The sequence below is a fragment of the Malaclemys terrapin genome, chromosome 5, assembly GCF_027887155.1.
Source record: "Malaclemys terrapin pileata isolate rMalTer1 chromosome 5, rMalTer1.hap1, whole genome shotgun sequence".
NCBI lineage: Eukaryota > Metazoa > Chordata > Testudines > Emydidae > Malaclemys > Malaclemys terrapin.
In genome coordinates, this window is record NC_071509.1 from 134,985,902 (window position 1) to 135,011,668 (window position 25,767).

Consider the following 25,767-nt stretch of genomic DNA (forward strand, 5'->3'; position numbering starts at 1 on the left):
TCTTGGTTCTTCACAGATGCCTCCAACCAAGAAAACTCCTGGAAACACCTGAGGAACAAAGACTGAACTGGGGGAAGTGCTGGACCCAGGTTAAAGGGATTTTTAGCCTGTGAATGGCACACCTGGGGATTCCAAGCTGTAAGCAAGTGCAGCTTGTCCCTGAAGAATCTGCAGCCTGCTTGTATCATCACTTAGGTGAGAATTTGTTATTCAAATCCAATCTATATAGTATATTAAGCTTAGTTTACATGTTTTGTTTATTTGCTAGGTAATCTGCTTTGATCTGTTTGCTATCCCTGATAGTCACTTAAAATCTATCTTTTATAGTTCATAAACTTGTTTTTGCTTTGTCTAAAATCAGTGTGTGGGAGTCATAATTCGGGGCACAAAGCTGTTGTATTTTCTTGTCCACATTGAGGGAGGGGGCGAATTTCATGAGCTTACACTGTACAGTTCCCTGTACAGCGCAACACGGTATAGTTTTGGGTTTATACTCCAGAGGGGGTGCATGCCTGAGTAGCTGGGAAGTTCCCTAGCTGGGAGCCTTCCCATGAAGGGCTGATCACAGCATCTGCATGTAACTGCAGCGGGGTGTGCCCCTACCTGTATGTGTGCTGGTGAAAGAGCAGGCTGGTCACAACAATACAGTATAAAGGGAGCTCAGGCTGGTGGGTCAGGGGGGTTCAGTGGTACCCTAGTTCCAGGTGGCACCCTGGGGGGAAACAGTCCCAGTCACCATCTCAAATTGATGAGTAAAAAGCTGGTTTGTAGCTGCCAGCCCTGCAAACTCAACCTGGGATCTAAGGGCTAAGCTAAGGCATTGGTGCACCTTGGTCTCTCCTATTCTCTGCCTGTGCCACACAATAGTTTAGTCTCCTGGGGGCTGTAATGCTTTGGTCTGATTTTCAGTTGTTGGGTTTGCTGTGCGGGTGTTGGGTGTGGGTGATGGTGGCCTGTGATGTACAGGAGGCCAAGCTGGATGATCTGGTGATCCCTCCTGGACTTAAACTCTGAAATTTAGCTATCATTTCAGTTAATGATTATGTACAAGCCAGGAGCGAGTCCAGCTCACTCGCCCTTGCTGCACTGCTCTGAAGTGCTAGCAGGAGTAAAAACCTGGGAATACACACAGACAGCAGATCTGTGATGGGGGGGGGGGAAGGTGCAATTTTTATGAAGTCACCTTTCAGAGTAGAAATGCCCTTTACATTACCCCTGATCTCTAGAGGTAGCCCTTCAGGTCAGGGGTGAGGCACTTTGGCTGGGGATAGCACTGGGAAGCTGTGGCTGAAGCTGTCTGAACTATGTGTGTTCTGTGGATAGACAGAGGATGGACAGACACCCAGATGGGAACACTAGAGACATTCACCAGCACCAAACTCCCTCATTAACAAGGAGCCCTGTTCCCACAGGTACAAACCTTCTATGAAGTCGGAGGCTGCGTACATGTGATGATTTGCGTTGCTGTCACTGTCTGGGCTGTTTAAAGTCTCCAGGGCCAACTCAATAGCCTCCGCCAGCTCGTCCCGCTTGTCCTTCCTCACGGGTTTCTCCTCAGGGTGGCGTGTCAGCCCCGTCTCCAGCTGATACACCTTCTGCAGGGTGAAGCTCTCGAAGGGCACAGCCGCGTACTCCGTGGGCAACTTGGCACCGGCGTGCACCTCAGCTCTGTCGATTTGGGAGCGCAGGAACTCCAGCAGGTCGGCGGGGGTCTTCTCGGGGTTGCTGCGCTCCAGCCCTGGGCCCAGCGAGTCAGTGTCATGGTCCTGTAGGCTCTTCAGCTGCTCGCTCCGCTCCTGCAGCTCGTCCTTCAGCTGCGCGATTTGCTTCTTGAGGCTGTTGATGTAATTGCGGTGCTGCTCCTCCCTCTCCTGCAGAATGGCCTGGTACCCCTCCTTTCCCGTTGGACTGTTAGCCCTGGGGAATGCAAGCTGCTCATCGATGCCCTTCGGCGTACAGGCCAACATGTAGAGGACGGACACGGCAGAGCAGAGCACCACAAGCAGAACGACCATCCGAGGGAGCCAGGCACTCAGCCCTCGCCGAACCATCATCTCTCCGGGAGCAGGCGTGGGTACGTCAGCACCTACATTGCTGTGTGTGTCCAAACAGAGCCCCTAAACAGATGCATGTACGTACACGAGTGGGTTTGGCAGATTCCTTCTAAAGTGCATGCTCCGCTCGGGTATCAGGTGCAGCCTCACATGTACTTGGCAGTGCTAAGAGCCCAGCTGCAAAGGAGAAGCTGTGAGCCGAGTGACACCTGCCACTCCCCACAGTCACTCCCATTGTTATCTTATCAGCTTGCAGTAGTCGGCAAAAGGTGACCTGAAAGACAAGCGACAAAGGCCAGTTATGGATCCATACGCAACATAGTCTGGGCAGTGGTCGAGAAGGGACGAGGGCGGTAACTGTGCACATGTGCAGTAGCATTTCCTGCTGTGCCTTGGAGAGTTGCCTAAGCAGTGCAGAATGCTGTGACGGGCTCGTCAGCTGTGGACAATGCTAAATCTGTGAGGTGCTAAGGCGCTGGCCCTGGAAATCACATACACATGTGGTAGCTTGGGATTCCCCCTCCCCCCCCCTTCTCTGCAGCATGGGGCATGGATAGGGTGACCAGATATCCCGATTTTATAGGGACAGTCCCAATTTTTGGGTCTTTTTCTTATATAGGCTCCTATTACCCTGCACCCCGTCCCGATTTTTCACTTTTGTTGTCTGGTCATCCTAGGCATGGATCACCTGCTAGGATTATCTGAGCAGGCCTCACCTCATGAGTTCCCTGCCATCCAGGGGCTTTGGGCATTGGTTGCACCTTGGTCTCTCCTGTTCTCGGTCTCCTGAAGACTAAATTGCTTTATTTTAACCAAAGTCATTGGGTTCAACACAGAGTTAGCTGGGTGAAATGCAATGGCCCGGGATGTGCAGGTCAGAGTAGATGAGCTAATGAACTCAAGGCCCCTTCTCGCATTGACCTCTATGAAACTTTAGACACACTGAGTAGTCCCAGTTAAAGCACACTAGGGAACTCTTACTGCATGCTAGCCGGGTCTAATAGGGAGGAGGGATAGCTCAGTGGTTTGAGCATTGGCCTGCTAAACTTAGGGTTATGAGTTCAATCCTGGAGGGGGCTGTTTAGGGATCTGGGGCAAAAAAAATAGTTGGGGATTGGTCCTGCTTTGAGCAGCGGGTTGGACTAGATGACCTCCTGAGGTCCCTTCCAACCCTAATCTTCTATGATTTTAACACCTTGGTGCTCTTCAGCAGTGCACCTTGCTGTGCCGTGGAGACAAGCCCACTGGACAAAAGGTCTAGGCCTGAAAGTCTACTAAATCCTACAAACACTTCAGGAAGCCTGCAGCTGCGATCTCATGGCCAGATTTTCAAAAGAGCACAAATTCACATTTTCAAGTCCCCAGCACCCACAATCAGCACCAGATTTCCAAGCAAGCTCAGCTCCCACACAGGTTCCTAATTAAGATTTTCAAAGGAGCTCAGCACTGTGATATATCTGGCCAGATTTTATGTGCAGGGTACATAACATTATCAACAGCAAGGCTTGCAGCCTCAGTTTCACTTGTGGCATTCCGTAATATCTAAAGAAAATTTTCTAAGTAAATAATGGAGGTATCTTTTGATTATTTTGTTCTTTAAAAAAAAAAAAAATCCTAGGAAATGCTATACAAAAAATTATGTGAAGAAATGATTATGGATGGGACTTTCAAACTCATTCAGTGTTGGCCTAACTCTGCTGCTACTGAAGTATTTGAGCATTGACTTCACTGGGAGCAGAGCTGAAAGCTACTGAAAATTCCACTCTACATTTGCGTTGCTAAGCTCTCAGAAGTCATGAAATCAAAGTTAGCCTTAACCCTACCCCCTTGCATGTCTGTCTTGTGGTACGGTCTTCAGTTACTTGCAGCTGCATCAGTCTAGCTACAAATATCCCCACAATGACAGATCCCAAGATAAACATATTTTAGTCATGAGAATAATACAACTTCTAGGGTCATTGCTGGGTCTTGACCCAAACCCAACTGTAAACAATGGGGTTCTTTCTATGGACTTCAACGGGCTTTGGATCAGGCCAGTACATATAATGGAGGTGGAGACAAGGAGGTAGGAGCAAACGTTAAGGGACAATGAGTAAAAAGCTGTGGATGTGAGTTTCATAGCTCATAAAGTTTAAGACCAAAGGGACCATCAGATCATCTAGTCAGGAGGTTCCTAGTCTAACCTCCTGCATATCACAGCCTATAGGCCATTGACTTTCATCCTCATATCTCTATATTGAGCCCAAAGAATTTAGCAGACCAAAACATTTCAGTCCTCAGGAAACTAAATTGTGTGTCGCAGACAGAGAACAGGAGGGCTCAAGGTGCTACCAAGGCCCAAGGTCCCTGCAACAACAGAGAATAGATTAGGTGAGATATGCCCAGAAGATGCCAGCAGGGGATCCATACCCCAGAGGAAGGAGGAAAAAACAAAACAAAACCCCAAAGGTTCCTGCCAATCTGACCTGAGGGGGTCACCTAAAAGAGCTAGGTACACACATTCTTCTCTTAAATCGTGGAGGAAGACGCTGTTGGTTCAAGATGACTTTCAGCAGGCTGAGTTTATGGATTGTTTGCTCAAGCCATCTCCCACATGATCATTCCTGGATAGAAAGCAGATGGGAAGGTTGTGAAATTGTCTTGCAAGCACAGACACAAAAAAAAAAAAAATACACAAAAGCTACCTGTAGTATGAACCTTGGCTTCCCATCTCTCTATTGTCCCTGGTGCCTTGTACTACAGCAATTCTCCACTGAAATGACTGGCCCTTTAGTTTTTAATCAGTATTTGACAGCTGTATGGTGTCACTTAGGCGTGTGGGTTTGTTTGCGGGGAAGGCTGTAAAAATACAGCTCTACTTATTCAGTGACACTGAACTGCTGATAAAATATTTATAAGATTTCCCACAAAATGCCAGTGATTTCAATGGAGAATTGTTGCAATAGACGAAAACATTCAGAGCAGCAGGAAGAGAGTGCGGAGATGAGCTTGTGGATCAACCTCTCCTTGCCTTTTCTCGATGATCTTTTCTCAAGAGCCGCTCACCCAGCTCCAGCTAATCCTTACTTGGTCATAATCATCTCTTCTTTAATTGACTTCCCGTCACTCACACTGAAAATGCACATAGTGTACTAGGTGCTGTCAACATGGTAACACCTCTTCATTCCTTTCACATTTGTCAACTGCCTACCTCTTCAATTTGCCTTTTGTTCTGCGAAAGGCTGGAGCGCAGCTGCTTCCTACAGATGCGCTATGAAAGCAGGTCTCCTGAAATGCAAGGGAGCTATTCAAGGCACAGAAATTAATTTGGGCATTTTTAACTCTCGAACATATGTGGCCAAAGGATTGCAAGAGGGAGTGGGCAGCGAGGCAAGGGCAGGAAATGGTAGGATGTAGTACATAAAAAACTGCTGTGTACGTATGCTTCACTTCGCACAATCAGTCCATTGACTGCATTGGCATACGCTGAACTTCAGTGAAAGGATTAGTTGTGCTAACAGAGCATAAACCGAAATTACATATCCATGTCTTAGATAAACACCCCGTTTTAGTTCTCAAAGAGGCATCAGGCTAGGGCTTTGGTTAAAGAGCTCTTCCAGTGTTGACCCTCCAATATGTATCCATGGCTATGCTTGCTCAAACATACAGCTCTTTGTCTAGGGGGTCCCCTCCTCCCCGGTCTCCTTTTTTGGGATTTTTTAATCTCATTTGTCAGACATCTATCTTTAAATGCACTTCAAGGATACTCTGTAGTCTGACTGATTTGTTCGCTGAACCGACACTCCAATAGCAAGAGAGAAATGGATGCTGTGGGAACTCCACCGTGGTATCACACTGACCTGTGCTGTATGGGAGTGAGTGTGTGTGTGTGTGTGTGTGTGGTGTGTGTGTGTGTGTGTGGTGGTGGTGGGGGGAATACAGACGGGACACAACTGTCCCCTATCGCCCACAACATGTCACATCTGCTCATTTAAATGTATCAGCTTCCTTGATTAGCTCAACTTCTCAAGCAGCCCTATTAGATCACTCAAGGGCTGCAGGCTACAAGCGCTAGTTCTGCTGCCTTGCTTGCACAGCTGACAGCAGGATATGAAATGAGTGTCCTCCCGCTTGTCTCTGTGACAGGGTACCATTTTCTGGGCAGCAGCCCTCAAGCTTAGAGCAGGAACTGTGCGGGGGATCTCTAGGAGGACAAGATGTGTAGCAGATTACAGAACATGGAGAGTCTCTAGCTGGGGAAACAGCTGCAATCTCAGGTTTTCCATAAAATGACATAAGAATGCCTGTGTGTTTGTGGTGCTTGATATCTAATTGTATTAAGTACACCGGACCCTTGCTAGAAGGCGGGAATTGGGAGCCATGCGCGGTACCGCGTTAATGCGGGGACCGCGTTCAAATGAATTGCAATTAAAGTAATTAAATTTGGGATCCATGGCCGCGACCGCGTTATATGCGAATTCGCGCTATATAGATGCGCGTTCTAGCGAGGGTCCGGTGTACTTGTGATTCCGGCAGACCGGGTACCAGCTCATGCCAAAGCCCCAGGCCAATTTACTTGTGTATTAGTATAGATCAAAGTGATTGTTAAGTGTATTTAGTGTTTAAACGTCAAGAAAACTAATGGGATGTTACTGGCATTATTTTCATTTATCTATATCCCGTTATAATATAATAGCAAACATTTACGTTGTGTACAGCCCTGTAACTAAATAACCCACCAAGCAAGAAAGAAGCCTTGTGGAATGCAAATGAAGAATTTTAACAGAAAAGTGCTAATTTCAAAACAAGTGAGGATTGGAGGTCAAAGACTCTAAATGCATTCCTCACTCTCCATCATCAAAGGAAGAGCCCACGTGGGTAGTGACCCTGGCAGCTTGTTTTCTGTGAGAAGAAGCTATAGGTATGGATTCAGGGAAAGATGCTTCATCTCGGGACAGGCTGGATTCTAACTGAACGAGAAGACAGAGATCCACAGGGTTATTCTGGGTAGCCTTGAGAGACTTTTGGGAAACTGGCAGATTACTACATCTCTGCTACCATTTGGAATTATGGATTGTGACTCACCTGTACATATATTTTACCCGCTTATCCTCTCAATATCTCTTAGCTAATAAACCTTCCTTTTCTTTTCTTAGCTAATAAACCTTTCGTTACTTTACTATAGAATTGGCTGCCAGCGTTGTCTTCGGTGTAAGATCTAGGGTACCAATTGATCCGAGGTAAGTAGCTGGTCTCTTGAGACCGGGAGCAACCAAATATGGTGTGATTTTTGGTGTAAGTAACCGTTTTTCACATAGTCCAGCTTGCCTGGAGGGCAAGACAGACCTGAGAGTCTAAGGGGACTACCTGATTCCGTGGTAAGACTGTCACAGTGATCCAGGAGTTCACATTTGTTACTGGCTTGGTGATATCTAATCACAGAGTACACCATCAGTTTGGGCAGTCTGCCCTGAGGCAGGCACTCCAGACAGCACAATGGTTAATATTAGTCTATCTGAAGCAAGCAGCACTAATGAAATCCCATTGATCATGGCTAGTGAATGAAAGTGTTGATGCTCTAATGTAATTTAACCCAATATATGCAGGAACATTTTCCCTATTACTCTGTGCTGTTAACCGAGACCTGGAAGATCAGCATTTTGGTACCCTAGATCTTACACCGAAGGCAACGCCGGTAGCCAATTCTATAGTAAAGTAACTAAAGGTTTATTATCTAAGAAAAGAAAAGGAAGGTTTATTAGCTAAGAGATATTGAGAGATTAAAGCAGATAAAATATATGTACAGGTGAGTCACAATCCATAATTCTAAATGGTAGCAGAGATGTAGTAATCTGCCAGCCTACTGGGTGTTTTTCATATACTTTGCATGCCATACACAGAGCAGTGCATAGCACTGCTCTCAGCACAGGGCCAGATGCAGCCACCCTCACCCACGTGAGTAGGGCCTTATATTGCGAATAGCCTCACTATAATCAGTGGGTCTGTTCGTGGCACAAGGCACTGCTCAGTGGCGGAATCTGGGCCACATTTTGTTTCCATGGAATTCTGGGTAATACACACACCCCTGTTGCTTCCTTCCAGCATTTGGCGTTTTAGAAGCATTTCAAATGACAAGGGATTTGTCTCAGGAGGTTAAAAACGATGTAGAGAGCCATGCATTTCGGATCAGCATTTTGGCTCCAAATACCAACCACGGAATCACAGAAAGAAAAACAAACTGAGAACTGCATGCCAAAACGTCTATTACGGGGTCGAGTGGACAGCCACAGTCCTGCTGTCCCCAAACGGTGCAGAGACCTTCTGGATGGCTGTGTGGGTCCAGAGGGGTGTTCTTGGGATGGAAATGGGAGGGCAGCTTGGCTTCCTTCCCTCCACAGAAAGCAGGGTTCCCAGTGGAAATCTGAGTGGGACTTACTGGTGGAGGGGACAGCTAGATCTCAGGAGCATGGAACAGAGTCAATGGCAGCTCCAAAGAGGGCCAGAGGGCCACACAGAGCTGATGGCTATCCCTGGGAACAGGCTGGGGGCTTAGAGATTCTGCTGGGAAAACCATGCACATATACTGGGACTGTCCACAACCTCTCCACCTTCTCTACACCTCCTTTTCCATGAGAGGTACAAATGCCTCTAATTCCCCAAGTTTGGGGTATACGTTGTGCCTTCTGGTGAGCAGGTTCCCCTCAGTTTAGACTGTGAGCTCTTTGGGGCAGAGACCTCCTTCTCATTATGGCGTACAGCCCCTAGCACAAAGGGGCCCTGATCAGGCACTCTAGGTACTACTGCAGTATAAAGAATATTAATTTATCACATGACCTAGTGTTATCACTGCAAAGTCGTCAAGTCAGCCCAGAGGAAATTGCTGCCAGTGAAACTGTAGCTGCTCCACTGAAGATCCAATGACATATGGAACGCTATCTGCAAGGCAGGGCAGGGCAGACTCCCAGCCCCTGGGACACAGAGAATGCTAAATATTTTAACAGGCTCAGCAGTGTAATTCCTACAATGACTGCCGCTCACACCACAGCTCTTGGGCCCTGGTGGCTCCGCCACTGCCCCAAGTGACTGCTGCTAGTCTCTCACTTTATCCCCCTAAAGCTTCTGAAATCCTGGTAAAAGGACTCGGGATGAGAGAAGCTGTGATTAATCTGTGTGTGTGTGAGAGACCTCGACCGATGAACTGCATACGTCAGTATCTATGAGTAAAAAGATCAGGAAGGAAGTGATAATGCCCCCCCAACTCCCAGCTCATGTCATTCAGCCAAACCTCCAGGGGCTAGGACTGTACTGTACCCTGAAGCACTTGGCATTTTGCTTGAACTTTTAAAACATTTTAACAAAATGCAGCAGTTCAATGCACAGTGCCCATATGCAAAATGGAGCCAGTTGGGCTACTACAGAGTGAGATGCTACCCACTATGAGTAAGGAGTCCAGAATCAGACCCTCTGGGAGCAAAGAACATAAACGTACCTTCACTGGGTGAGAAAACCTTCTGAAAATCTTAACAGACTTCTTCTAACTGGCTGACCAGGGATTTTCCCCCAAGTCTCTTCCAAGAGAGTCCTGTCTTTTTTGTCTGCCTTGTCTAAATTGTCTGTCCAGAGGTGAGGGGTAGGAATTTGAACAGAAGACAGGGGAGAGAAGGCAACCCTTTGATAAATTTACTGTACCCTCACTGTACCCGGCCCTTTCTCCTAGTGCGCAATCCACAAAAGCCCCATATGCATTCATGAAACTATACAGATAATATGGTTAGTTTGCATAACATCAACACACAGAATAGAACATTTGCCATCACAATGTAAAATGAAAGTGCCCCCACACCTTTAAAAAGTGTTTTCTCAGCTGTTCCAGCTTTTTTGTTTTTTGGTCTGACTGCATATTTCATTTTCTGAGAGGTTTGTCCCTGGAGCAATAATTGCTCTATTCACAAAGCAGTAGGACAGGTTAGATAAGGGGTACAAAGTTACTAAAATAAATTATACACAAGAATACTGATCTCTTAGTGACACGCAGCCCTGATCCCCTGGACACTTCAAACTCTACCACACTTGGTTTGGAATCAGAGCACTGAAATGCAGATAAAGGCTAGTTATGAAAATTACCTGTCCAGAATCGAAGTATAAATAGCACATACCATACCCTTGGAGAAAAGAGAAAAACTTACTGTACAGAGACTTCTTAACCTTTGGAGCTAGAGTTCTTCACCAAAGAGATACAAACTATGCACTGCCCTTCGTAACCCCAAGGAGAAAGAGAAGTTGCTGCTTGTGCCTGTGTGTTAAAATGCTCTGTAACTGACTCCGCCCACAGAGACACAATTACTTTGTTTTCTTCCTATAAATCACAGTTAAGGTCCAGTCTTTTCCTCCCAAATAAAGATATAATGTGGTTCTTAAAACAATCAAAAAATCCCCACAAGCGTGTCCTTGACCATGGAAGTATTATCGTGGGGTTTTGTCCAGGGAGGAAACTGGAAGTAAAGACAGTGGTTTTAAATTCAACATACTGCAATGGGTTTCTAATTCTGAGAGGCACAAAAAGTCAGTGTGGAACACGCTGCTTTTCCTTCCATCAATACTCTTTATATCCTTGTGCTACTAATTTAATTGGTTTCCCATTAGTGAGATAGGGCTGTAACTTTATCTCGACTGCATTGTCTGCTACAGAGTTGCAGAGGAGATTCTAGTTCTGAGGCCAGGAGCACTCTCTGCTCAGATGAGATACAGCCTAAATGTTTCTTGAAGCAATTCTCTGACACAGGCAGCAAAGGGGCAAACGTGCTACCGTTCTGGACATCCTTCAATAAACAAGCTGTTTTGAATATCAAAAACATTTTTCACAAGAAAAGCAAAAAATACTATTCCCAGAAAAAAAAAAAGTGTTGTTATTCTTTCTATTACAGAACATCAATGAAAGATCAGTCCCTCGGTGTGCTAGGCACCGTACAGGTAGTTAACAAAGAGGACAGACCCTGCCCCAGTGATCTTACAATCCAGGTAGATTTTTGTTTGCAGCATTTACTCTGTCCGGATAAAATAACATTATTAGAATGTTGAAAGGCAAAGAAGTGTGAAAGTCAAGCCATTCAAAATTAAGGCTAAGAAAAACAAACGCTTAGGGGGAGATTATTCAAACCCTAACCAGACCCTTCCAAAACGGAAGGTTTTTCCATTTAGCTGCTGTGTGTGGTCCCTCCACCCCAAATAATTCAACATGCCTTTTACTTCACAAAATGAGCTATTATTTTATCTTAATGACACCCTCCAAATTACACACTTCACACCAGAATGCTGCCATTTGTAAAGGACTCCGCTGTTTTTCACAGCTCAAAGCACAGACAGTTGGGCGCATCCACTATCGTCAGGTTGAACGGTGGACAAGGCACCTGGACACACTATCGCTCTGCTAAACTCACTGAGCTTCAGTGCCCCCCCCAATATGTCCCCCATAAGTCTCAGCACCTCTCCTTGCCTGCTGTATTTTGGAAGATTTTCAACAGGCATCATTTTAAGGCGTTCTTTTAAGAGAATTGTGGGCGAAAGAGGTCAAACTCCCACCACTCTCTAGGAAACTCCCATAATTCCCTCGGGGGTTTCTTAGGAATCGCCTGACAGTTGCACCACTTCCAAGCTGTCTTTGCAACATGGAGGAGGCTAGGAGGAACACTGCTCACACTGGAAAAACTAAGCCTTGGCCAGCCTTCTCCCACCTAGTAAGCCATGAACAGCTGAAAACCAGAGAATCCCAACACAGCCCACTTCATGTAGTGCTCTGTTCCCTTCGGGTGCAGGCCAAGCCACAGACAGAGGCTGATAAGTCTGCTCCTGTATTGGCTAACAGAGGTGGCTATTTTAGTTCAAGAAGTAGAGGCTCATGCCTAAAGATCCAAAGGTCTCAGGTTCAATACCCACAGTGAACACGTGTGGCATTACATCATTACACCAAATTTGTCAATTTTTTTTCCAGGAAGTTTCAGCCACTTTCTTCATTTCAGCCACATTTCCTCATTCATTGCCACTATGCAGTGTGTTAGAGCACATCTTCTCCCCAACTCCAAGGAACACGTGTACAACATATAAAAAGTGCGGCTGATTGCCTCAGAGATGCCTCTCATGCTGTAGCCCTTAGCAAATATGGGAATGGAACAACGACGGTGCCTCTCTATAAAATGGCTATTTCTGATTAACAACTTCTCATCGGAGGGTCTAATAACTAGATCGTTCCCAAACTGTTGCGAACCATTATTTATCATCTTAACTTTTCACAATCTGGATTTTGACTGACCTGGAATTTAGCCCAGTCATTTGGCTGGCGTTGTTCCCGGAGTAAATTTTAATAAACCTTTGGCAGTTGCCAAATTTAACAAACTATTCGGCTGATCTGTTGCCGTTTGACTGTCATCTGCCTTGTTGGAAAACTGCAGAGCCAACCTCTTCTTTAGATTTCATGTGGGGGAGCCAATGCATGGGTGCTACCTCAACTCATCTGTGTGCCACGGAGAAGAGCTGAACCCCCAGTCCAATGTTACCCCCACTCCACAAAAGGAAGAGCACACAGCAATATTCCTGTAACAACATCAACCATATCAATGACCTTAAGGAGAACCCCGAGGCTTAGAGATGGGTTTTCATCATTCTTGCTCTGTTAAAAGAGAATACATGGTTATCTAATTCCTTTTGGGACACAAGTCGGGGCCACCCAGCTACAAAAGGGTTGAAGTCAAGCTAAATTGAGCTTCTAACATGACTTCGATGGTCATTGTGGACGGGGCTGCAATAGGGCACCTTAAAAACAAGACAAAATTCTTTTACCTCTGCTGGTTAAGGGAAGGAATCATCCTGGATCAGGTTTTAGGTATATTTTTAGTTTGGTCTCTGATGCGGTGGTGGCCCTTTGCCTTGAGAAAGGCACAACCATGGTGTGGTTCCCCCCCCCCCCCCCCCAGATATCAATCACAAACGTTCTTCGGTTTTGTTCAACAGTGTGATTCAGCACAGGGAAAGACTGGATGAACTCCATCAAGGAAGGAAATTTGTGGCCCCTTTAAGAGCCAGGCATGATGGAAACCCAGAATTCAGTGTGGAACGACTAATCTTACCAGAAATAGCAAAGCCTGGTAGAGATAGGATCTGTAGAAAACGAAGGACTTAACGTCCATCTGGGGAAGCAGGTTTGTTGTTCATGGTTGATAGCCAATTTTTCTCTTTGTAGTGAGTGTTTTTGTAACTACTAATAAATTAGAATTGTTTTAAAAATTGCATATACTGAGTCAGTGCATTTTATGCCAGAGGTTCTAGGGATTCTGCCAACTTTACATCATAACGTACCAGAAGATAAATGTTCACGGTTCTGTGCCAGATCATGGATGAAATATAAACCCTGAGTATACATATAAGGCCAGGGTTTAGGCCCTGATTCAGCAAGGTACTTAAGCACACACATAACTTTAAGCCTGTGAATATTCCCATTGACTTCAGTGCACTTTGGGATGGAAGATAAACTACAGAAGAAAGATCTAAGCCTTTCTGCATACTTGGATGAACAAGGCACATACAGCACATGGAAATGAATAGATCTTGTATGTCATAAGCCATGCCCAGAAGCAGGAAAACCGAACCATCCCTCTATGCAGAGTGGAATGCTGGGTACACTTTTAGAGTGTGTTTAGAGAAGTGACAGATAGCGCTCAATTATATGCCACCATAATCAACATTTTAGCTGGAGCTGAAGACAGGGAATTAAAGTAACTGCCTTGAAAAAAGCATTTATGTTGTTATTCTATATTAGATACTCATTAAAAATCCTTTTTACAAACAAACAATAGAGGAGTGACAATAGCGATACAGGGCTGAGTTCTCCAGGATACGTCCACAAGCTGGAGCTTCCCCTGTATAGTGGGAATTTCTGCTAGTGCAAAGCCACTAGAGGGAGTGTAGCTATCTTCTACGCCTCCCCACACCACTCCCACTGTGAGCAGGATGGGGAAGGTGTTGGGGAGGGGCAGGGCAGAAGCCATAAAAAGCTCAGATATTTAGTAACTTCTTGTCATTACTTTAGCTAAGAGAGAGACTCTGCTGGAGTACTCGAATTCTCAGACGACATCTGGGTCGTTTTTCTAGATTATTTTTAAAGCTCATATAACAACACTGGTCTACAATTTTTGAGAAGTCGCCTGCTTCAGAGATAAAATGTGCTATTTATTATGTATTTTGATGTGCTGAATTCAAATATGACCATTAAAACAACTGATTGGCTACTGTTTCTAAGATATTTAAGTTTTTACATTTTATGTCTATGTATATTGTGGAGATAGTAGAGTTTTAATCATCAATTGTAAACCTAGGTTTTTTCATGTGTTTATGGTTGCTTTACATGATAATATTTCACCTGTCCTGTTTATGGAACACTTTAAAAATCAGCAAAAGGGTTATATAAATAAAATTTATTATGAAACAAAAGGCAAAAAACTATTATGTACATAGTTTAGTCCTATTCAGTGTCTACTCGGCGCTTCTTGGCTTGTCTCTTGTATTCATTAAATGGAGCATCTCTTGTCACTGTCCAGCAATAGTCTGCAAGCATTGATGGGCTCCATTTGCCCTGATAGCGTTTCTCCATTGTTGCAATGTCCTGGTGAAATCGCTCGCCGTGCTCGTCGCTCAATGCTCCGCAGTTCGGTGGAAAAAAAATCTAGATGAGAGTGCAAAAAATGTATCTTTAGTGACATGTTGCAACCAACGCTTTTGTATGCCTTGAGGAGGTTTCCCACCAACAACCTGTAGTTGTCTGCCTTGTTGTTTCCGAGAAAATTTATTGCCACTAACCGGAAGGCTTTCCATGCCGTCTTTTCCTTGCCACGCAGTGCATGGTCAAATGCATCATCTCAAAGAAGTTCACGAATCTGAGGACCAACAAAGACACCTTCCTTTACCTTAGCTTCACTTAACTGTGGAAAATTTCCACGGAGGTACTTGAAAGCTGCTTGTGTTTTGTCAATGGCCTTGACAAAGTTCTTCATCAGACCCAGCTTGATGTGTAAGGGTGGTAACAAAATCTGCCTTGATTCAACAAGTGGTGGATGCTGAACACTTTTCCTCCCAGGTGCCAATGACTGTCGGAGTGGCCAATCTTTCTTGATGTAGTGGGAATCTCTTGCATGACTATCCCATTCACAGAGAAAACAGCAGTACTTTGTGTATCCAGTCTGCAGACCAAGCAAGAGCGCAACAACCTTCAAATCGCCACAAAGCTGCCACTGATGTTGGTCATAGTTTATGCACCTCAAAAGTTGTTTCATGTTGTCATAGGTTTCATTCATATGGACTGCATGACCAACTGGAATTGATGGCAAAACATTGCCATTATGTAGTAAAACAGCTTTAAGACTTGTCTTCGATGAATCAAATGAACAGACTCCACTCATCTGGATCATGAACGATGTTGAGGGCTGCCGTCACACCATGGATGTTGTTGCAGGCTATAAGATCACCTTCCATGAAGAAGAATGGGACAAGATCCTTTTGACGGTCACGGAACATGGAAACCCTAACATCACCTGCCAGGAGATTTCACTGCTGTAGTCTGGAGCCCAACAGCTCTGCCTTACTCTTGGGTAGTTCCAAATCCCTGACAAGGTCATTCAGTTCACCTTGTGTTATGAGGTGTGGTTCAAAGGAGGAGATGGGAGAAAATGTGGGTCCTGTGACATTGATGGTTCAGGACCAGAAGTTTCATCCTCTTCCTCGTCTGACTCAAGTGAGAATGATTCTGGTGCATTAGGAACCGGCAGTCCTTCTCTGTGGGGTACTGGGCGTATAGCTGATGGAATGTTTGGATAATGCACAGTCCACTTTTTCTTCTTCGACACACCTTTCCCAACTGGAGGCACCATGCAGAAGTAACAATTGCTGGTATGATCTGTTGACTCTCTCCAAATCATTGGCACTGCAAAAGGCATAGATGTTGCACAAGTGTTGCAGCATATGTGTGGGGCCCACCTCTTGTCCTGATCTCCAATTTTGCAGTCAAAATAAAGGTCATAGGCTTTCTTAACCATGGTGGTTATACTGCGCTTTTGTGATGCAAAAGTCACTTCACCACAAACATAGCAGAAGTTATCTGCACTGTTCACACAAGTACGAGGCATCGCTGCTCACTTTGGCTAAACAGAAATGTGTCCCTTTGCAAAATCAAACGCTGACAAATGAGAGAGCACGACACTGTATGATTTCTAGAGCTGATATAGGGCAATTTGTTCAGCAGAGTGATGTAACTTCGTTATGATTGCATCATCCATGACTTCTAGGAATAACATGATGCAATTCATATCATGTATGATGCAATACCAGCTTCAGATTGCATCATTCATTGTTTTGCCTAAAAAGCAAGTACTGTCCAAACCCAGTCAGATTTATTCATAGATCCAGTCAAAGATGTATTTTAGTCATTTCTGGTTTAAATTGAGATTCCTTCCCTTTATAACTCACTTATCCTCCGCCATTCCCAAGTCAAGGGTCGTATATACTGACCCAATAGCATATCTTGAAAACTAGAGCCAATCAACAATTTTAAGCATCATTTTCATTCTCAGTGACCCAGAATTAGTAAAGTTTGACTACATTTATTTCAGAAGCATTTTGGCTGTAGAGCAATATAATCAGATATTGTCTGCTCACTTTCATGACCATGCTGAAACAGGAAAGCTGTACTGACTAGTTCATAACTGTTGGAGAAAGAACAGATGAACCACAGAGGTGGCCAGAGAATGCCAATCAGCAAAGGTTGGTTTGGAGGAGAGAGAGAAGTTTTCTCCATTCAAAATTGTGTATCTGTCCATTTTGGGTATTTTTGTTCCAAAAGGATATTGTCACTTCTATCTATATATAAGAAACAGTTCTTTCTTTTTCTCTCTCTCCCCCCGACCCCGCACAGCCTTAGGTAGAGGAAATCTTTGATAGTTCACTTCCAACACAGAGCATAACTAGAGGTAAAGTTTTCAAAAGCATGTAAGTGATTTAGGAGTGTAACTGGTCAAAACTTGGAATTTCCATATTATGAGAAATTCTGACTCTTTAAAACTTGTTTTTATTCCGAATCAGAAAACCAACAAATTCAAAAATTGCCCATAAAACAAAACAAAACAAAAAAATCATTGCTTTGGAGCGACTGAAACGTTTTGTTCCAATTTCAATTTTTTATGTTATAAATTACAATAATATATTATAAAATATTTCAAAATGAAAAATTAAAATGTTCCATTCTGATGTCAAAATGCTCCATTTCTCATGGAAAAATCTCAATTTTGACAAAATGGCATTTTCCGGTGGAAAAATATTTCAATGACATTTTCAACCAGCTAGACTTAGGCGTCTAAATCCCATTTTCAAAACAGACTTGGTAAGAGCCTGATTTTTACAGGTGTGTAGGCACTTAAGTCCCATTGATTTCAATGGAAGTTAGGCAACTAAATATCTGGCCCTTAGCAGTCTAAGTATCACTGGAAGCCAATAGTATTTAGACTCCCCTAGGGGTCTAAGTCACTTTTGAAAATGGGATTTAGGCTGCTAAGTCACTTATGTACTTTTGAAAATTTTACCCAAGATCAAAATTGCATAACCCACTGTACCAATTTATAGTCACCTAAAGGTCTTAAATTCTAGCGGAGCACCAAGATTTTGGTAATTCCCTAAGTTAATGGCTTTCATCTGTCTCCACATTTAAAAAAAACCCAATCTATAACTGTAGTTTACACAAAAGAATTTTAAAAAGCTCTTGAAACTGTTAATAATTCAGCATAGAATCGGAGTTAAATATCAGCAGTTCATCCAGGTGACATCTTGCTTTACTAATCAAGACTTCCTTGCCCAAAGGAAGAGAGTCAACTTCCCCTCTCCAGTAACAGCTGGATTTTTTTTTTTTTAAACTGTGGAAAACAGGACAAGTATGACCTGCAATCAAATCAACATTTCCTGAAAGGTTCCTAAGAATACAGCATCTCACAACAACTTTAAATTACAAACAAAAATGTATGCTTAGCATTACATGCAAAGTTGCAAACACACACTTCAGTAACAAGCTAAAATGCCACGGTATTTGTAATTCCGCCATAAAGGTACCTGACTTGGTTCTATATAGCAAGTCAGACTCAAAGTGGACACAAAGCCAACTTTTTTAGAGCTCTTATCCTTCTAAAACAAAGAGTTTCCTGAAATAAAATATACGTAAGTTAGTATTTCCAAAATTCATACATAGATGAAAAGCAGAAAAATAAGTACTGCCTACCAGAATTGTTGAGAGAAAGAGATTTCTTTTATGCTAGCAAGTTTTTTGTTTCTGTTCATATGGAAACCTGCCTGCGAATGACAGCATGTTTTTTATTTTAACAAGGATTGGCTAGAATGTGTGCTGGCACAGCTATGCATGCTAGAGGAGTCGAAAAGAGGCAATCATCAGGATAGATTTTCCCCCTGCTTTAATACAGTCTTTCTGAAGAATGTAAAATCACCCCATTTCCAAAGCAAATCCAGTTCAATTTAAGTCAGAATGATACAGCTAATAGCTGTTCTCTTTTCACATCAGTTCAACGATTTAATCCGCTCACTGGTCTGCCTACTTTCTAAACGACAAGCAAAAAGTGTGACTGGATTCTGTAGCCTGTTAAAAACGTCCATTCTAGTATTTGCACCATTGGTTCTTCTGGGGGTGTTTGTAAGTGCTATGCAGCATTTTATTCATTATAAAAACAAGCACTTAGAGCCCTTGCTCACATCAGGGAACACTTACTCATGCAATTAGTCCTTCTGGTTTCAATGGCACTGTCTGAATGAGTAAGTGCTCACCTAATGAGTAAGTGTGAATAAGGGCTTCTCAATCTGGCCCCTAAGGGATACAATCTTTGATCGGTACACAAGGATTTCTGAGTGTAACGTTGTAAAGAGCGAGAGAAATACCTGTATTATTTTATATGACTATTATATGTACCTCAGTTTATCTACTTGATATTATTCTGTCTGACCACACGGAGTTAAATCAAAAGTGGCTGTTAGGGAGAGGAAACAGGAAATAAAACAATGGCTACAGAGGAGATATCCTTGGGGAAAATACTTCTAGGGTTCTTAAGAGAACAGCAGGTCTGCTATGAATTAGACGTGTCCACCTGCCTGGCTCCAGCCAGGTTAACAGGTTTATTTTTTCTAGGGTTGTGGGCCTAAGATCAAAAGGACACTGACCTGCTAAAAATCCTTGCCAAGAGAGGAAGGTAGGAGGAGATATGCATGGGAAGCAGCTTCCCTGGCAGGGGAGAGGGGGTGCACTGTGGGAGACAGACAGACAGAAACTGCAGCAGGACAGTCGGATCCTCCCAGCCCAGAAGTAGGAATACCTGGGATAAGTGGAACTTATCTAAACCTTTTCCATTCTTTGCAAGTTTTGGTAACACCCAGCTGTGTAAGCCTTATTAGTTTAACCCTCTTCTCTGCTTGCTATGCACCTCTGATTTAATACTTTGTTTTGAAATATATATATTGGAACAGAGAAATTTGCCAGACAGGATTGGACCAGTGATCCATCTGGTAAAGTATCTCTCATCTCTGATAATAGCCAGTAACATCAAGGGAAGCAACAGAGGGTCCTGTGGCACCTTTGAGACTAACAGAAGTATTGGGAGCATAAGCTTTCGTGGGTAAGAACCTCACTTCTTCAGATGCAAGGGGAAGGTGGAACTTCTTCCTTCAGGGGAAGGTGGAAGAACTCTTTGGAGCAGACAATTAGGAAGAAACTTTCCCTTTATATGACTTGTCTAAAGGGAAAATTTCTTCCAAACCCCTGTCAGTTAGTGGTTGGCTTATTCCCTGAACTAGGAAGGTTTGTATCCCTACTATTAAAAAACAACACAAATAAATAAAATCATCCTATGAAGCAAAATGTTGGATGTTCACGTTATTCATATAAATGTTTAATCCTTCTTTGAATCCTCCTGTAAATAATTCCCGGAATCACCCCACCACTCTTTTTTAAGATTGGTACAATATTGCTACCCTCCAATCCTCCAGTATACCTCTACCCTGATATAACGCGACCCGATATAACACGAATTCGGATAGAACGCGGTAAAGCAGTGCTCCGGGGGGCGGGGCGGCGCACTCCGGCGGATCAAAGCAGGTTCGATATAATGCAGTTTCACCTATAACGCGGTATGATTTTTTGGCTCCTGAGGACAGCGTTGTATCAGGGTAGAGGTGTATAACAGGGGATTTTAATGAGGGATTGCGTATTTTTGTAACTTCATACTTCATTCTTAAGCTCCCTCACAGCTCTCCGGGCAGGTCTATACTGCGTTTGGGAGGGAGTCTCCCAGCCCGGGTCCACGGACTGGCACTAGTACTGTGAAAAGAACTGTGTAGCTGTTGCAGCTTGTGCTGAAGTTCATGTGCTGAACCCCGGGGAAGGGACTCAAGACCCTGAGCTCCATCCTTGAGAGCCTGAGCTCCGGCCTGAGCCGCAATGTCCAAGTACTGTCTACACAACTATTCGTAGAGCGCTAGCGTGAGCCCCAGTAACACAAGTCTATGGAGCCAGGCTGGGAGGCATGTTCTGAGAGTCATGCCCTTAGGATTCTACCATTGGCTCCTAATGACTTGTATCTTTTTAATTTATCACTTTGTTTCATCTTCTCCTTAAAATGTTATTCCATAAGTTGGGTAGCTGAACTGGTATGGACAGTAGACATTTACTCCTGGTACAGACCAGCAGTAAGGGCTAGAGTCACAAAGGGACAGAGGCACATAACTGACACTTTAGGTACCTAAATCCCAGAGCCGGGCACTACTAGTATTCACCAAACCCCCACTTAGCTGCTGCCGAAGTCTGTAGGTGCCTAAACTCACTTGGTGCCTAAGTTTTTGCAGTAAAGTTACCTAGGTGCCGATGCTCCTGGCTCTGAGCACATGCATAACTGCCTCCCTCTAGGCATCCGGACTCCTAAGCCCCAGAGCAATGCACAAATTGGTAGAAGATAGGTGTTCCTCCACCCAACTCACCTGCAAGGCCCAATGTGGTAGGCGGACTTGAAGGCCATCTAGCAGACCAGGCCCCGGACACAAGCTCGCACAAAACAGCCAGGCAGCTGGGGGAGGATCACCAGCACTTCCCTCATAAGTTTTTGCTCAGTGATTAGGGGACTCACCTGGAATGGGGGAGTTCAAGTCTGCCCTCTGCCTGCAGGGGAGAAGGGAGTTCCCACCTCTCAGGCGAGTGGTATAACCACTGAGCTATGGGACAGTCTGCTGGGGGGCTCCCTCAGTCCCTCCACTTGAAGCTGTTCCACTGTGGGTCAATAATTAAAGAGCCATTCGAGAGGGGGAACTGGATGCTGGCTCTCCCACATCCTGGGTGAATGCTCTATCCACCAAGCCACAGAGTCATTATCATGCTTGTGCTCGGTCTCTCTCTGTCTCTTTCTTCTTCCACCTCCACCCCCCACCCCCCGACTAATTATTTATCCACAGTGGAACATAAGAACAGCCATACTGGGTCAGACCAAAGGTCCATCTAGCCCAGTGTCCTGTCTTCCGACAGTGGCCAATGCCAGGTGCCCCAGAGGGAATGAACAGAACAGATAATCATCAAGTGATCCAGCCCCTGCCGCCCATTCCCAGCTTCTGGCAAACAGAGGCTAGGGACACCATCCCTGCCCATCCTGGCTAATAGCCATTGATGGACCTATTCTCCATGAACTTATTTAGTTCTTTTTTGAACCTTGTTATAGTCTTGGCCTTCACAACATCAGCTTCAGCAGGAGAGACTGAGAGAGCCTGCATCAGAATATCCCATAGCCCAGTGGCTAGGACACTCACCTGAGAGGTAGGAGATCCCTGTTCAAATCCCTTCCTGCCTAAGGCAGATGGGGGGCACTTGAACCCAGGATCTCCCAGATGAACACCCTACCCACTGGTAAAAAGGTAAAAGGGAGCACCAAACTCAGGCTTTGTAAATCCTAGTCATTTTCTAGGCCTAACAGTTAGATGCGGTGATGCTGAGCATTGCAATGCCTAAGTTCATTTGTGAACCTAGCCCAAAATGATTACCACCCAGGAGCATGGGAGGGATGGTGACTCTGAAGGGTTTCTAAGAGTCACAGCACCTCCCAGGGTTACTCCTGGGGTGACACAGCTCACACTCCAGCCCTTGCTCAGGGCTGTGCCTGAAGTCACTGTCTAGCCCCTTAGCACAACGCAAAGCAGTAGCAATACGTTACATGCAGTACTTCAGCAACTTTAAGTCGTGGGTTTGTTCAGAAGATAGCTGGCTTCCATTGAAACAGGAATAACCCATTACAGTAAAAACACAAAGACAGGAGAGGGAAGAGGAGACAAGAAAAGAGTTAAAGAAATGGAAAAAGTTCTTCCTCATTTGATTTTATAAGCCTATCTCTGCTACATCCAAAACCACCTACATTAGTTAATATTTATAATTGATTCCATATATAAAGTAATATTCAATTCAAATTAGACAGTAATCTAAGCTAACAAGCAGCTTGTTAGTTGAAGAGTCATACATTTATCCATTATTACATGGCTAAAAATAGAACCACTTTGAGTAGTTGTTAGAACTGCAGTACACGGCATATTCCAGTAAAAGCAAACGTGGATATAAAAGAGCAAAAGATAAAAGAGTCTACTATGAACAGATGGCTAATTAAATTTGTCCCTGTACAAGTATAGGGGCAGATTCTGCCACACTTGTTCCCAATGCACTGTTCTCTGCTCTGCAGGTAGTCCCACTCACTTCAATGAAAGGCAGCATTGTCTACGGATGGAAACAGAAGACTAGGTTCTGTCACCTGCTGTGTGACCCTGGGCAAGTCATTTGACCTCTGTGTCTTCCCTCCCACACATGGTCTGTCTTGTCAATTTAGACTGTAAGCTCTTTCAAGCAGGGACTGTCTATTGCTCGGTGTTTGTACAGTGCCTAGCACAATGGGGCCCCAATCTCAGTAACGCTGGAATACAAATACACTGAAGCATGAAATAAACTTCTATTCAATGTGAGTTATGGTATCAGAATCTAGCCTATGAGGTTTTCGTTCCGACAAACAATTTTTTTTTTAAGATTGCAGTAAAATTTAATTTAGAGACGCCAAGCAAGGGTTTCCTTTTGCTCACTTACACGTCAAGCTAGGTTCTAGGTGGTTACTGGTCAAACCACTTGCCCTCTACTATGAATCAGAAAACAGCTTCTCTTCTTACTAGTAAATGGAGATAGGAGGGAAAAGAGTAGACTGAAAGGTGTGGAATACAGTGATAGAGAGGAGATGGGAAAGTGGGAAAGAATATCAAGGGAATGGGCAATCGAATGTACTTCCCTTCAAAATTTTCCCTTTTAAAGCCCTAACACTGTAATGTTAAAATGCGGCTGCGGAATAGAGGCATTGTCTTATACAACACAAAGAATATCAAAGGGAAAAGTGCCCAGACCCGGGTTAACTGACATCTTAATCTTGAAGCAGATACAAATTGCTTTGTGTGATAGTCACAGATAATCTCATGATAGGGGAGATAATTGATATAGCTGAGGATGTAGGCAGACAACGAGGAGGGCTAGAGAGAGATGGGGGAAGGAGGCTAATGACTAAATGGCAACAAATGGAATTCATTGTCGTGGGATGCCTATGCAGTGTAACTCATGCGCTTGGGAAGAATTAATGATAAAAGAGAATTCAAATTTGAGGCCAGATTCTACCTCCCTGACTTTCGTAGAGTAACATTTAGGGATCTAGGGCAAAACTATGTCTGGGGATTGGTCCTGCTTTGAGCAGGGGGTTGGACTAGATGACCTCCTGAGGTCCCTTCCAACCCTGACATTCTATGATTATGTCTAACTCCTAGTCAGATGACAAGATCGTTGGTCATAGATGCTTGAAGTTGTTATGCTGTCCTCTTTCTTCCTTTAAAGACTTGCCCCAAAAGGAAAATCTCAAAGCAGGGAGAACAATTAGATGCCACAGAGGTGCTGGAGGGAGGATGTGGGGCTCCCAAAGTCCTAGGGCAGCAAACAATACCTGCTTACGGGGTGCAGAGAAGAGGGCTGAACACCAGCAAATGCCTCACATTTTCAGCAAAGCTCAGAACCGACTGGAAGGAGGGGTGCCAGAAAGGACACCCATCCAGTGCAGAGCTGGAACCAGGCAGAAGTGCAGCATGGGAGCTTCTTTGCTGAAGACAGTCAAGAGGAAACTGACCAGGACATTGGGAGGGCAGAGTTTATGACTATGGTGGTAACATGCATGAAATACAGTAAGGGGTATGGCTTGCATTCAGTCCTTCCACCGCTGCCAGCAGATGTCAAAATGCTAAGAGTTGTAGGAGTTCTGCTGGCCTGGCATTGGGAAACTAAGGCCCAAGCGCGAGAATCCCGTGGGATGGGATTTTTAGAAAGTGGCTGTATTTTAGCATAATTAAACAATCATTTGTGTTAAGCAAAACTACCGAGTATCCAGGAGGAGACCAGATGAAAAAGGAATTGCAGGAGGGACAATGATTCTTTCATGAATATATGTGAGTGACCAAGTTCTAGAAGAAGCCGGGCATAAGGAGGAATTGATCCTGGGAGGAGAAAGAGCTTTTTATTTCTTGACCACAGCTTGGCAAAATTAAGAGTGATCCGAATATGTAAATCAGACCTCTGCTGACGTGGAAGCAGCCCTGCTTCTCCTGGCCACGCTGCAGTGGTACAGCAGTGATGGCTGAAATTAACACCAGTTTCAGATGTGTATTTTGCCAGCTAGCACCAGGCTCATTCATTCCTGCACTGCGATATTGCAGAGCGAAAGGCGTGGTACAAAAGAGAACGTGCTTAATTAATTGCAGTGGTGTAGAATTCCTGCTGCTTTGGACAGACACTTGATAAGCTGAAAAAATGAGACAAGGAATCCTGAGTAAGCGAATCAATCAGCTGGAATGGCTTAGAGAAGGCAGTTTTGCTCATTTGTTCAGTCTCTGAAGGTTCATGCAGTGTTGTTGTAGGCGTGTGGGTCACAGGATATTAGAGAGACAAGGATGGGGAGGTAATATTTTTTATTGGACCAGTTTCTGTTGGTAAGAGAGACAAGCATTCACAGAGCTCTTCTTCAGGTCTGGGAAAGGCAGTCAGAGTGTCACAGCTAACTACAGGGTAGAATAGATTGTTTAGCATAAATAGTTAACACATATCTCAAGGGACTGTTTAAGTGAAGTGACTAATTAAGACCCTTCCAGTCATAGGCGAAAAATAATGGATGTTTGGGGGCCACTATGAATCTAGAATGACACTCCTCTGCCCTCCTCCTCTTCCTCCCCACACAAGCTGTATCCTGGTTTAGCAGCTTGAGGGTAGATGGCTTGCACAGTCGTCAAGGCTGGAGCTTCCACATCAGCAGAGGTCTGATCTGATTTACATATTCAGATCACTCTTAATTTTGCCAAGATGTGGTCAAGAAATAAAAAGTTCTGTCTCCTCCCAGGATGGATTCCTCCCTCTCCTTTGATCCCTCATCCCATCAGGATCCTTTGACGGGGGGGTGGGAGGGGAACTACTTGGAGAGAACAGGAGTTTAAGAAGCCAGCTCTTAAGCAACCAGAGGAGCTAGCAAACAGGAGCAGCAAACAGGGGGGATCTGCGAGGGAGTTTAGAAAGGGAGCGTGAAATCCACATACACCCGATAGACAACCAAACAAA

At 44.4% G+C, this 25,767-nt stretch overlaps 1 protein-coding gene across 7 annotated transcripts in view; it reads right to left on the minus strand.

Moving 5' to 3' along the window:
- CSGALNACT1 (chondroitin sulfate N-acetylgalactosaminyltransferase 1) overlaps window positions 1-25,767 on the minus strand; it is an 88,960-nt gene that overhangs the window by 36,898 nt on the left and 26,295 nt on the right. For 2 of the 7 annotated variants that reach the window (XM_054030357.1, XM_054030360.1), the window contains exon 3: window positions 1,421-2,328. In XM_054030357.1, coding sequence (XP_053886332.1) covers window positions 1,421-2,054 — 634 coding nt within the window. In that variant the 5' untranslated portion in view covers window positions 2,055-2,328. Of the gene's footprint in view, window positions 1-1,420; window positions 2,329-4,519; window positions 4,658-10,219; window positions 10,318-18,336; window positions 18,411-25,767 lie in introns of those variants that run through there. The other 5 variants (XM_054030362.1, XM_054030358.1, XM_054030359.1 and 2 more) reach the window with 5 other exon arrangements.